The sequence below is a fragment of the Xiphophorus couchianus genome, chromosome 21 (assembly GCF_001444195.1).
Source record: "Xiphophorus couchianus chromosome 21, X_couchianus-1.0, whole genome shotgun sequence".
Taxonomy (NCBI): domain Eukaryota; kingdom Metazoa; phylum Chordata; class Actinopteri; order Cyprinodontiformes; family Poeciliidae; genus Xiphophorus; species Xiphophorus couchianus.
The window spans coordinates 12335751-12348372 of NC_040248.1; the positions used below are offsets into that span (position 1 = coordinate 12335751).

At 40.2% G+C, this 12622-nt stretch overlaps 1 protein-coding gene across 1 annotated transcript in view; it reads right to left on the reverse strand.

Moving 5' to 3' along the window:
* slco5a1 (solute carrier organic anion transporter family member 5A1) overlaps window positions 1–7708 on the reverse strand; it is a 36856-nt gene extending 29148 nt beyond the window's left edge. The window contains exons 1-2 of the mRNA XM_028004791.1: window positions 7607–7708; window positions 5747–7174 (exon numbers count right to left, since the gene is read on the reverse strand). Coding sequence (XP_027860592.1) covers window positions 5747–6752 — 1006 coding nt within the window. The 5' untranslated portion in view covers window positions 6753–7174; window positions 7607–7708. The remainder of the gene's footprint in view (window positions 1–5746; window positions 7175–7606) is intronic.
* Window positions 7709–12622: the final 4914 nt, after the last annotated feature.

Below are 12622 nucleotides of genomic sequence, written 5' to 3' on the forward strand. Positions count from 1 at the left end.
ACAGCTAGAAAAACGAAAGTATTCCTTTGTCATTTCTTAATTGACTGAGTCTAATCAAACTTGTGTTCATTCCTCTTGGAAAACATTTGGAGTACGCGAAGACCTAGGAAATATTAAGTAAGAAAAACTTTTATCAGAGAGCAGAAATGATTGGAAATCTACAATATTTCTTCGAAAATCTATTTTAAATATTTGCATAAATATAGAATCATGTCTATATCATAAACAACAAAGCCTCTTTCAGGAAGTAGCATAATGATCCCAAAATCATGAAAGGGTAAAAAAGGACAGAAATAATAATTCTGGGGTATTTTATGTTCAACAATTTATACTGAAGGCACCAAAAAGCAGTGATCAAATATTGCCTAAAAATATTTCAATTAAAGTGTTCCAGGATACTTAGAGAAAGGTTTTTTGATCAAACCAAAGTTTTATGATAAATTAGTTTAATTGCAGAGCTGTTCAATTAAGTTATTTTCTATATCAACAAAAAGCTTTTTTAGAGTGATTGGAATAAATATCGATTATCTGACCTTTATTCAGCCAAGTAAGTTTTTGCAATTAAAATTAAACTTCAAACACATTTTAACTGCCAAATCAAAGATTTGATAAGACGAGAAGGAGAGTCTGCTTCCTTCTCGTTTACCAGGAACAAAGTCTTTCCTGTCATAAAAAGCCTTTCATATATTTTCCTGAAGAACCTTCACTTGCTGTCAAAACAACTCAATTACAGTATCAACTGTTATTTAATACCGATGTAAAAACTAATTTACAGTTATGGCTGAGACTCTGCTTTTATAGACCCAAACACACCCCCACACCCAACTGTTCCTTCTCTCCTCGAATATCTCCCTCTCCCTCCTGCAGGGACACGTTTTAAAAGCACATGCTGTCACTGGTGGTGCAGGATCAGCCTCACAGAGGTCAGCGGTTCACGCAGGGAGTCATAGTAATCGTACAGTAGTGGCTAAAGCTGTTTGAGCAGCACGCGGCTAGTAAAGGTCGTCTTCTGCTGAGTAACCCTGACTGTGCTCTGGGAAAGGGAGCAGTGATATTCAAGCCGCATGTGAGGAGAAGCCAGAGGGACAGTGATGAAGCGGGGCCGGCTCGTCATCTATAAGCATGCCAGCGTTTTGATGGGGCCATACCTTAAATTCGAGACTGAAACACGATCTTTCATCTGGATGGGACAGACAGGGGGCAGTAGAGACGAGTCCTCCAGGGACATGTCTGTGTGTGTGCACATTCTGCATTTGCTTTGGCTGCAGCAAAACAGGACAGCACACACAGTTTGATGAGATTGACTCACGCCAGGGCAATGACAAACACAGAGGTTTAACTACAAACTAGCACTCAAGTGGTGTTTGTTCCTTCAATCTGCAAGAGAACACGCCGCACACACTTTCAGGGGAACTTAGTGAGAGCAAATGTTCTTTCTAAATTTGTCCACATAAAACACACCCCCTGTGTCCATGCGAGCATGTCTGGCTGCACACAGAACTGCTCTTCAGAACCTCTCGGCGGAAGTCAAATATGTCCTCATAAACCGGTGCCCACCTTTTTTTTTTAAATCTCTTTCCTTGCAGCTTCAACAAGCCTGCTGTGTTAAATGCTGGCTCTACCCTTGTCCCTTCAGGAGCGCCTAATAGACATTAATAATGCAGAAAAAACCAATCACACACACTTGCATTTTAGTTTTCTGCACTGCATGCTTGTTAAAGCAGAGGCAAAAGGGATCCATTAAATTCGTCCTGCAGAAAGAAGGACATGCGGCGCTGCCTGCAAAGGAATTGCGAGGCTTAGACAGCGAAAGGTTACAAAAAAGAAACATAGTGCATCACATGATGCAAGACTGAAATTTACGCAGACTCTGGTGCAACTTCTTCTGAATTTTCATGCAAACACAAGGCAGGAATCACATGGACCCAATCACTAATGTCATTCAATACCGAGAACAGTTTGTCGGCATCATTTGGTTGTAAATCTCAATCTCCTATTATATCCTCAGGTCACAGGCTCTGTCTGGAGGCTGGAATAAATCAGGGACTGGACAAGAAAAAGTATGTTTATTGATCGGTAAGATCTTGGAGACGTGCGGTCGACGCAGGAAGAGTGAACGAACAAGCTGACACAGCAGTAAACGAACAAAAGCGATTAAAGTTTGTCCTGCTTTTATGGCACTGTTAATCAGCTGACCTGATGCAAACTTTAGATAAAATACAGTGGCTATGGCACAGTGCCTCACAAAAGTATTCATACCCCTTGAACCTTTTACACATATTGCCACGTTATACTCAAACTTTAGTGTGTTACTTGGTTTTTACGTGACTGACCAATGCAAATTAAAGCACAATTGTCAAGGAAAATAATATATGGTTTAAGATTGTTTAAATAAAAATAATAATATTCCTTTATTTAATCAGGTAAACCCCGTTGAGATCTAGATCTCATTTTCAAGAGGGACCTGAAACAAACTTCACTCCCAGTCAGGGAATCGAACCCCAGTCTCCCGCGTGACAGGCGGGGATACTCACCACTATACTAACGAGGAGATAAATAAATAAAAGTCTGGTGTGCCTCTGTGTTCAAATCACTACAATGTAGCTTGTAAACACTTGTATGTGTAGAGTTGTTGTCCTAGTGGGAGATGAACATCCACACCACTAAAGTGTTTTAAACAATGTGTCAAAAGACTTCTTCCACATCTGTTAGCATAAAATGTCCAAAGTTTGGGATAATGTTTTATAACGCAAATCGGCCTCCACAGAAAAGCTGATGTCGACTTGGTTGCACTGGATTTTATTTATATGTATCAGGATAAAAAGGGTCTAAACATGCAGCCCACACTTTTCAGATTTTTATTTGCTTCAACTTCATTCCACTTCACAATAATGCTCTACTCTGCTCTAACACATTGGGGTTTGTGGTATTAATGTAACAATATGTGATGAAGTTAAATCATATTGAATATGTTTGTTGCTACAGCAAAGTGGGTCAGGGGGTTTTGTGTCTCTCCAATGACACAAGAAGTACCCCCTCACTGTAAACCGCATTGTCCCAGAAAAGCGAGCTGCTCCTCCCCTTTGGGTTGCTACAAACTGAGATGGGCTTTACATTCATAAGATGTGAGGAAATATCTCCTACAGCGATGGGTAACCTATATCCGGATATAATGAATTTGGAGATATATGGAAATTGGTAAGTGCAAGCACAGATTCAGCTTCATTCAAGCATGAACTGACTCAAAATACAACTAAAAAAAAGAGGTAAAAATAGCAAAAGAGAGCAAATAACACAACTAACATCTAGTTACCATGGTTATCTGAGTGGCTGCAACACAAACCAAGGACGTTTTCCTTCACCTATCTGCTCCCTCTCTGCCATGTGAGAACAAATCTTTGTTTTCCCCAAACACTGCCTTACTGGAAGGAAGTGGATGATCCCCCTACGAGTCCTCTGACATAGCCACCAAGGTCATGAGTGCAGCTTCGCAGGGAAATCTGGGCAACAGTATATCTGTAAGCATTGATGCATTACCTCTGGACCACCTTACTAAAGTGAGAGCAGGAAAAGAAGTGCCGAAGGATCTTTTCTCCCTTGTTTTCAGTGTCTGGTTCAACAGCTCTGCTGCACTGGCTCCCCTTGACACATGGATCAGATCAATGCTGGGTCTCAAAGGTAGGCAACGAATATGCTCCATGAGGCGTGCGATACCTCAGTGAGTGCCAAGTCCCAACACTGTGGTCAATGTTGCGCAACTGTTTTAACGCCTTTTTGTCTAGCAGAGTTCAACTAAAAGCCTAAAAAAAACGCCTGAAAGATAACAGAATAAAATGTCTGTATTTGCATTAAGTCTAACATTTATTACCTTTGTCAACATGTGGATCCTTCTCTCCTGTTGTATTTTACATTTTGTATCACAACTGACCTAATAATACCATGCCTTGCATAATCATTCAACAAAGCATGAAATTTTTTGCTTTTTGTCAGGTAACAATTACAATTTTCAAGGCATTCTGTCTCCCTGGGTTAATACTGCCACCCTTACTGCAGCAAGCCTCTTAGGTTTTTTCACATAATCATACATTTTCAAATTTTGACAAAGATTATAAAAGGACTTAAATCCAGTCATTGACTAACACATGAGTATGCTTTGAACTTGTTTGAAGGTGAACATCTGTTCCAGTCTAAAGTTTTCTTCCAGGATTAGCCTGCCTTTACTTACATCCATCTTCCCACAGACTATGACGAGTTTCCATTTTTCAGTTTCAGGAAAGCATCCCTGCAGAATGATTGCATAACCGCCATGTTTCAATGTGTTTGGTGTGCTCAAAGTAATGTGTAGTTTTAGGTTTTCTCCACATAAGAACAATAAGAAGTGAAAAGCATCTACTATTGTCACCCCTTTGTGTTGATACATCACATAAAATCTTAACATACAATTTCTCGCTGTAACAGGACAAAATGCGGACATTTAGGGGGAATGCAATACTTCTTTTGGCCACAATACAGCTGGAGCCATGTTAAAATGACAATGATATTGACCTCTTTATTTGTGGCTTTTTTGTGGCTTTTTATGAGAACCTGTACACAATGTGTGAGTTCTCCAAATCCCAACAATGCAACAACAAAAATCCAGACAGATACAAGTTGAGATTACGTCTGCAGTCAGGATCTTCTCCATGAACTATGAGAGGAATGTGACAAGCAGCGCAGCAATCTTAATTTAATAAGGTCACGAAAGTTCCAGCATACCAAATAAATATATGGATACTATGTAATGAAATGCCTGAATGACTTAGGGATGAGCATAAGATCATGGACAAAGAGAAAACAACCTGCTACCATGGAAAACAGAGCAGTATCCTGTCAGTTCTTGTTAGACAGGAGAGCAACTTTCATTCCAGTCGACAGACTCACCTAAGATCACATCTGTATTATGCACAAATACTCAGAAGATGTGAGTGGCCCTTTGTCCATAAGCAACTTACTTTTGCATTTTGTTCATGTCTATCATATGTTAACCTCTGGCCTGCAGTATTTTTGTCCACCTCAGGGCTATGCAGAGGTCGCATGCCACTCAGATTAAATCAGAAGGACAAAAGCTTTGCATTGGCATGCAAGCTTATATCGCCTTGATCAACATGATGGTTATAAGCTGCCTTCTAAATCTAATCAAAAATATAATCAAATCCATTTTGATGGCAATGAAATCAGCTTGGTTGATTATCAAGAACTTGGCATGCTTCCAGTCACATACCAGTCACAGGTTGTGCCTTCAACTCGGGACTGGTGAGATTACTCAAGGAACATTTGCTTATTCATTACAAATACATTACAGGGTTGCTAAACCATTTTTTTCTTGTCAAAATTCCAAAAGTTTTCACACTCAATTTTCCAGAGTTTATGGTAAATGTTTACCTTTCAGTATGATTGTACTTCATAAATAATTTTACCTACAGTCATGATTTAAAGATGGCTGGGAAACAGTTGGACATTACACAAAGACAATAAGGTTTAAAGGGTTTAAAGCTCAGTCTATTTCTTTCCACACTATTTGTTTTCCATTATTATGCAGCCCTGAAAAACCCCTAAACTCCATACTTTTCCAGATAGAGAAGGATCCTTGAAATGGACCACCCAACTCTGCTGCAACATCTTAAAAACCAAGTAAATTAGACAGACCAGAGCTTTTCTGTCTGGTTGCAATGATTTCACATGTGCCATCAAATCCAGCTTCTCTTACCCAGGTACAAAGAAGCGTTTTCTTTCTTCACGTTGTCGTCCAGGTAGGTGGGCCCCAGGGTGTAGATTGGTGTTGACCCCATGCCAATGAGTATCTGAGCACAAATGAAAAGCGCCACGTAGAGGTTGTGCTCATTGCCCTCCTGATCTCGGGGGCAAGACGCCACTTCCATCTCCCGCCTGCTGCCGTTCTCGCTTTGGCAGAGGCCTTCGTGGCCCGCTGACAAGTTCATCTCCTGGATCTGGTATGATGGGGAGATGAAATGTGGCAGGGAGAACAACGCCGCCCCCACGGCTATCACGACACCGCCAACGGCCAGCCAGCGCGGCCTCTGACCCCTGCCGCCAAAGTAAGAGATGAAGACAACCACCAGCAGGCTGCCGATGTCAAAGCAGCTGACCAACAGGCCGGACTCAGAGCTGCGTAGGCTGTAGCGCTTCTCAATGGTGGTGATGACACTGCTCAGGTAGCCCGAAACCATCAGGGACTGAATGAAGGTCAGGTAGCACATGCAGAACAAGAAGCAACGCGAGTCGCTCAGGATAACCCGCACACACTTTCTGGCCGGGATCTGAATAAACCGGCTCAGAGAGAAACCAAGTTTTCTGCCTCTGAAGCCAGCGGGCCTGTGACCCTCCACCGGCATGGAGCTGCTCAGCCCCACCATGCTGGACATTGAGGGGGAGAAGTCCGTCCATGAGGAGGGGGATTCTGCCTGGCTGGATTCTGGGGTCTTGAGCTGGAGGGCCCGGCTGTCCTCCACGGCCACGCAGGAACAAGTTGTACCAACCTGCTGAGGGTGTGCAGAGGGGCCAACACCATGCTCGCATGGTCCATTCAGGATGGGTAAACTTTTGGACTTAAAGCAGTTTTCGGCAGAGACGTACTGGTCCTGAAGCTCACGGATCTCCATGGACTCGGACAGATCGCTCCCCGTCTCGTCGTGGTCTGATGAAGTCATGGCGCAGCTGGAGTTGAATCCTTGTGTCCGTGGTAACGGGTCCATCAGTAGCCAGTGCACACAGCGATATTGTAGATGTGGTGCAGGTTGCTGAGGTGGACAGAAGACTTTCTGGCCAGTAGGACTGAGACAGAATCAATACCTCTATTTAAATTCATGGTTGAGTCCACATTTCTTATCCCAACAGAGAAGCCTTTCTAGAAGTAAAACTTTGAGACTTGGACATACTTGGACATCTTTAACAGTTGTGCTTTCTTGATTGATGACAATAGAGCAACACCTTTTTCTATTTTTTTTTTTTTTACAAGTTGAGATTTTCTAGAGACCGTTTTGCCAGCATTTGATTCAAACTGAACATGTTACCAGTAAGAAAACGATGATGTCACATGTTGATATTGACTTTATGGCTCTTTGTTAGACAGCAGCCTGGCTTAAATATTTTCTTTGTCACATAGCTGTGCAGCATCCTGGGGAATAAAAAAAAACACAGTCAATATGAAGATTTCTGACGACGGTATGTTTAAAAATCTGTAAAAAAATAAAATACTTTGATATATCGTGTTTCTGTTTTTACTGGGTGTCGAAACGGGATTAATATCGCTATACAATTTCATAAAAATATGTCCTTAAAAATGTCAACGAATAAAATTCTAAATAAAAAAATACAAAACAAGTTCTCGGCCAACGTGTTACGTTAATACATTTTAATTGTCTTATTTAATAACAAAATGTAAAAAATAAACGGAGAACAAAAGACCACGCTCTCCACGAACATCTCAGACACCACTTTGAGAATAAAATCAACACAAATTCAACCCGAGTCTTATTAACGACACATTTGCAACCTTAAAACCCGCGTCGAAATAACTGACGGTGTGACTGAAGGTTGTTATACTCACAGCGGACTGAGAGGAGAGAGGTAGCCTGTTGTTCTCCGCTCAGCAGCCACTCACTGAATGAAAGCTGCTTGATGCGGATAGCGGCTGCTGCTGCTGCCCGGGAGGAGGAGGCGATGGTTCGAGGACTGTCGGAAATTCTAAAGATCTGTCTTTCAATAGTAATTTAGAGCAGGTAAAGCACTCTAAACTTTGTCTTACGTGACAAAAGTAGCTGACAATAGAAGGTAATTTATTGACTGTGTAATTTTTACGATTATAAAAACAAAAAGTTGTTTTCGGGACATTCAGTCTCACCTTTAAAATGTATGCGTCTTTAAAAATATATGAATGAAGAACACTCTGTGATTTTGAACAGATTAAGGAATATGACAGCACAGCAGTCTCCTCAGTCGTTTTACTTAAACTTTACTTAAAGAATTTGCCAAAAGCTACCATTTCCCCCAAAAAACGTTCATATTTACAACTTCGAGACAAAAACCCAAATATGGATTTGTTCCTTACCAGTTTGCCGGCTTATCAGTCGGATCAAATGAATGACAAGCGTTTCTGACGCGAGGAGGGGTAACCCTAAAGCAACCAAACACTGGAATTCAATCAGGTTTTTAATTGATAACAATAAAATTATTCAATGGAGAGCCTCACATTCAATTAAATTCAATGCCTATATTTGATATTTGAATGTGACTCACTCCTCTGGGTAGCATATGGCTTTGGGAGAGTTGTTACCACAAAAATTAACTGCAATATCTCTTTAAGATTCAGCTCTACTGTAAAGACCCACAGTCTGAAACATTTCTGAATAAAGCATGTACTGTACAGGAAACCTTATAGAGTTTGCGTTCACAACTACTCACATGATTTTACACAATCATGTGCAGATTACCTTTTATGACTGTTCTAATTGAACTAGAGCAAAACCACAAACTGAACTTTTTGTGGCTTTCTTTCTTTAATGACTGTCTTCTTGTCACTCGTCCATCAAGGCTAGATTTGCAAAGTGTCTCAATAGTTGTCCAAGATCACTTATTTAAACTTTGTTTTCTTTTGCTGAGTGTTATTATGTCTATTGATCCATCTGTGACACTTGTTAAAATGTTGTTTATCTTCTATTACTAAATTATTTTCTCTCTCCCTTATTAATTTTGTTGTTTTTAAATGTCTGAGCCTTTTGGATGTGCTATCTGCTGCTGTCCTTTCTTAAATGAAACTTCATAATTCAGTTAATTAATATACTATGTCTCAGTTAACGATGCCTTTTAATCTTCAAAGCAACAATGGTATGGTAACAGAGAGCAGACACCTATCGCTTCTGTATTTTATTTATTTATTTATTTATTTATTTATTTATTTATTTATTTATTTATGTGCAAACCCCGCTTATTTAGGTGCTCCGCCAAGTACGCCGGTGTGTAAATGGAGGAGAGCCCGCAAAACATAAAGGCGTCTTGATCCTGTTGTTTACGCCACAAAAGTCAAGTCGGAACATATATCTTCGTGAGCGACTTTTTCTGTTCTTCTCATTTGATTAAATCTGAAGCAGAGTGAAGTAATACACGCGCTCGAGGGATTTATAACAGAAATAAAAAATAATAAATAAACATAAAGAAAAAAGCGGAGTCCTTAATAAATGCGTCTCCGCAGTTTATTAACCTAAACTAGGCTGAGGTTACTCTAAAACTCGGCCTGCATGGACGAGCATGCTTGTCGGCACATATGGTGGGCCTCTTTCGTGATGTGGACAGCTGGGACCCTTGCTGACATAGCAGTGGCCGGTCAGTGGTCCCAGGCAGCCTCACGCGGACAATAGCGATCTGTGTCCGGCTGTGTCTGACGTCACAAACACAGACCGATACCACTCTGTGGCTAAAACTGGATCAGAACAGATCCTGCTGACACGGCTAAAATGGTTTTGAAGATATTAATCTTTTGCACACTTCTCGATATTTGTAACTCGTGAACACGTGTTTTGTGTCACTGCAGATGAGAATTTAATGATTCTGAGATCCTGAGGATATTATACTTATCTCTGATCATTTCTCCCCCGCCGATCTGTCGGTCAATTAAATAGATAAATTTCTCAGAGGAAATTATTAATTTCCTGAATCACTGGCTGTGTTATCTGTCATTTCTTCTCATTCTGCTCCTCTTTCGTTCCTGTAGCTATAAACTGCGCTTACAGGATTTCGGGGAATGTTTCTACTAGCTTTATATACTGAATTCTTCAGCAATCTCCTTTGCGAAGTAGTTCAAGATGGGATTGGCAGCTGTGTTAATTGTCCCTTAAATATTGTACTTTTAGGTGAAAAGCTCACGTTTGGTCTTATCTCAGGAGAGAACAATGAAACGCGTGGTTCATAAAACACACTTTTCAAATGAAAGGAAGTTAACAGAAATATGTTAAAACGACTAAAACTTTTACATCAACTTCACAATTACTGTGCTTGTTACTTTGTCTTGTTCTCACGTACAATCATAATAAAATATATGGTTCTAATAAAAAGTAACATTTGAGGGGATAACATTTCAGGGCATTCCCACACAAACACCTAATTTTTCAAAAAATCTTTTTACAAGCCATTTTGTGTTTCGTTCCACTCAGTAGTGGGGAAACAATGAAAAACGTCTCGATCCATCTCAAGGTTTTTGAAACTTTCCTTCATCTGGTCGTCATCAGGCCATCAGCACAAAATGGACTCATGTATACCACAACCCCCAAAGGAGGCATTTCAGCATCCAGAGGCATGAGCAGTTTGTTTGCAGCTTCTAACACCGCATCACTGCCGTGTTGATGTTGTTGCAACACAAATGGGATAATGGTGCAACTAAGGCAACATTTATTCTAGGTCTCCCTTGCTCCCCTGACCCTCATACACACAACGTTGGGGTTTCTAATCTAGTTTCTAATTCTAAATTCTTGCTATATCTCTAAATACTTGCACAGTGCAGTTAGTGTCAGAACAGATGACCTTTATAAAGCCGATTGAGAAAAGGATGATTAAATTATTCTGCTTTTAGAATTGTTAACGTGACACTTGTGTAATTTGGAACATTTCTAATTTTCTTCTAATTACTGTTTTAAAGACTTTAGACCTTGTAGTTCTGTAGCTTTTGAGGGTCCATAAACCTCTGATTCCTCATCCTGCAGCAGATTTTATTTTTGTGAATTAAATGCCACTGATTCGGAGAAAAAAACCTGGAGACATTTAACTGACTTGTGGCCTTTCTGAAAAGCTCTGGGACCATATGGAGAGCTCACAGATGGCATGTGGGGATTTTTTTAAAGGTGAATGTGTCCATGTCTTCTCAGAAATTATTCTGATGTGGGGGGAAAATGCCAACAACTGAAACACTTCTAACAGTTCCTACAAAACATTTCATTAAGTCAACGTATTAAACTGTAATTTCCTTGTCATTTCTGTATTATTTCTACAGATGTGAAATTCAAAAAACCTTTCAGAGAGGCAGTAAAACATTTTGTACCATTCACCAGAGTCGGAAGCAAACATACCCATATTATTTGGCTGGTTTGATGCAGAAATTGTTTTCTGTTGAACTGGGTACAATGAGGGTTTTATGATCCAGGCTTGTCATTGAAGTACAACCAGGTGCGAGAAATAGAACTGTAACATGAGCTGCTGCCGCGGGGATGTATGAGATGTATGTGAGCATTGACACAAGTACAACACCGACCTCTAGTGTTTAAGCTCATGCAATAACAATCTGCTAAATGAACAGCAGTTATCTGATGTGACCAGTTGATGGCGCTCCGTGCCAACAATGATAAGGACTGATACCGCAGGCATTATGACACTGTACATCAACACTTGACAGATTAATTACTCACAAACTAAAGTTTTTAACCCTTTACTCTGTTTATTATGATACTTTTCCATTTACAGCCACTGAAAATACAATATTTAAAATTAGACTATTACAACTGAGCAATAACAAAACATCAATGCAAAATGTAGGTTTGATTAAAAGTATATTTCATAATAACTACTGTTGCAACACCTTAAGATATGTCAGTAAGTTAAAGTTTGAGTAACACCAGCTCTCTAAATGGACGATCAGCGAACTAGTTATAACATGGCTTGAAGTGTCAGACTTTTCCGCGGTACAGCTGCGTGAAGTTTATGAACTCTAATAATACATCCTATAAAATGGTGGATGTGAAGAAGCTAGTAAAATGAGAAACCTTAGCACAGGAACATACCATCTACAATGCCTCAACACTGTTGATGCTAAATACATAAACTGACTTTGTTTCTGGCAGAGCTAGAAAACACTGGTGAGCTAAATCTGACCTGCAGATTGATATACAGCTTCAGCTAGAACCCCGCTGGAGGAAACAGCACCAAAGGTGTGAGATTGTGGATTGTTAATATCTGTCATGCTTGTTGTATTGAGCCGATGTAAACATTTTCATTTTGAGTTTATTTAAAAAGCTAAAGTCGACTTAAACACATGATACATCTGACTAGCTGTCCTTCAACCAGCACTGTGAGGATCTATTTAATTTCTGAAAATCCCTCAATGATATGGCAACTGAAGGAAGATTCACTGATGATGTTTTGTAGAGGCTATGTCAAAGTGCTGAGAAAACCTGTGAGCAGAAACTGTGTCTGAGTAAGGCAGCCTACAGACCAGGTTCAGTCACATTAATTCTGTTTGGAGAAATGTACCAAATTATTGAGCAAACTATTGTGGAAGACTATATGAGAACATTTGATTCAAGAAATACAAGAGACAACATTGTCATTTTCATGATGGCCTGTCACTCAATACATCTGGCAACCTTGAAATGTCTCTCTCCTCTGTCCTACACCTTTCCTGTTAGCCATCATAGCATGATCGACATTACAGGAATCATTAATGAAGCTTTGTGTCTGTGCTCGCCATGTCTGACGTATGTGGAGCTGAAGGAAATAAAACAGAAACTCACACAGACATGTATGTTGGTGAAAGTCCCATCCCCCATCATCCATAGCTCAGCCTGATTCCTGTAGACTCTAT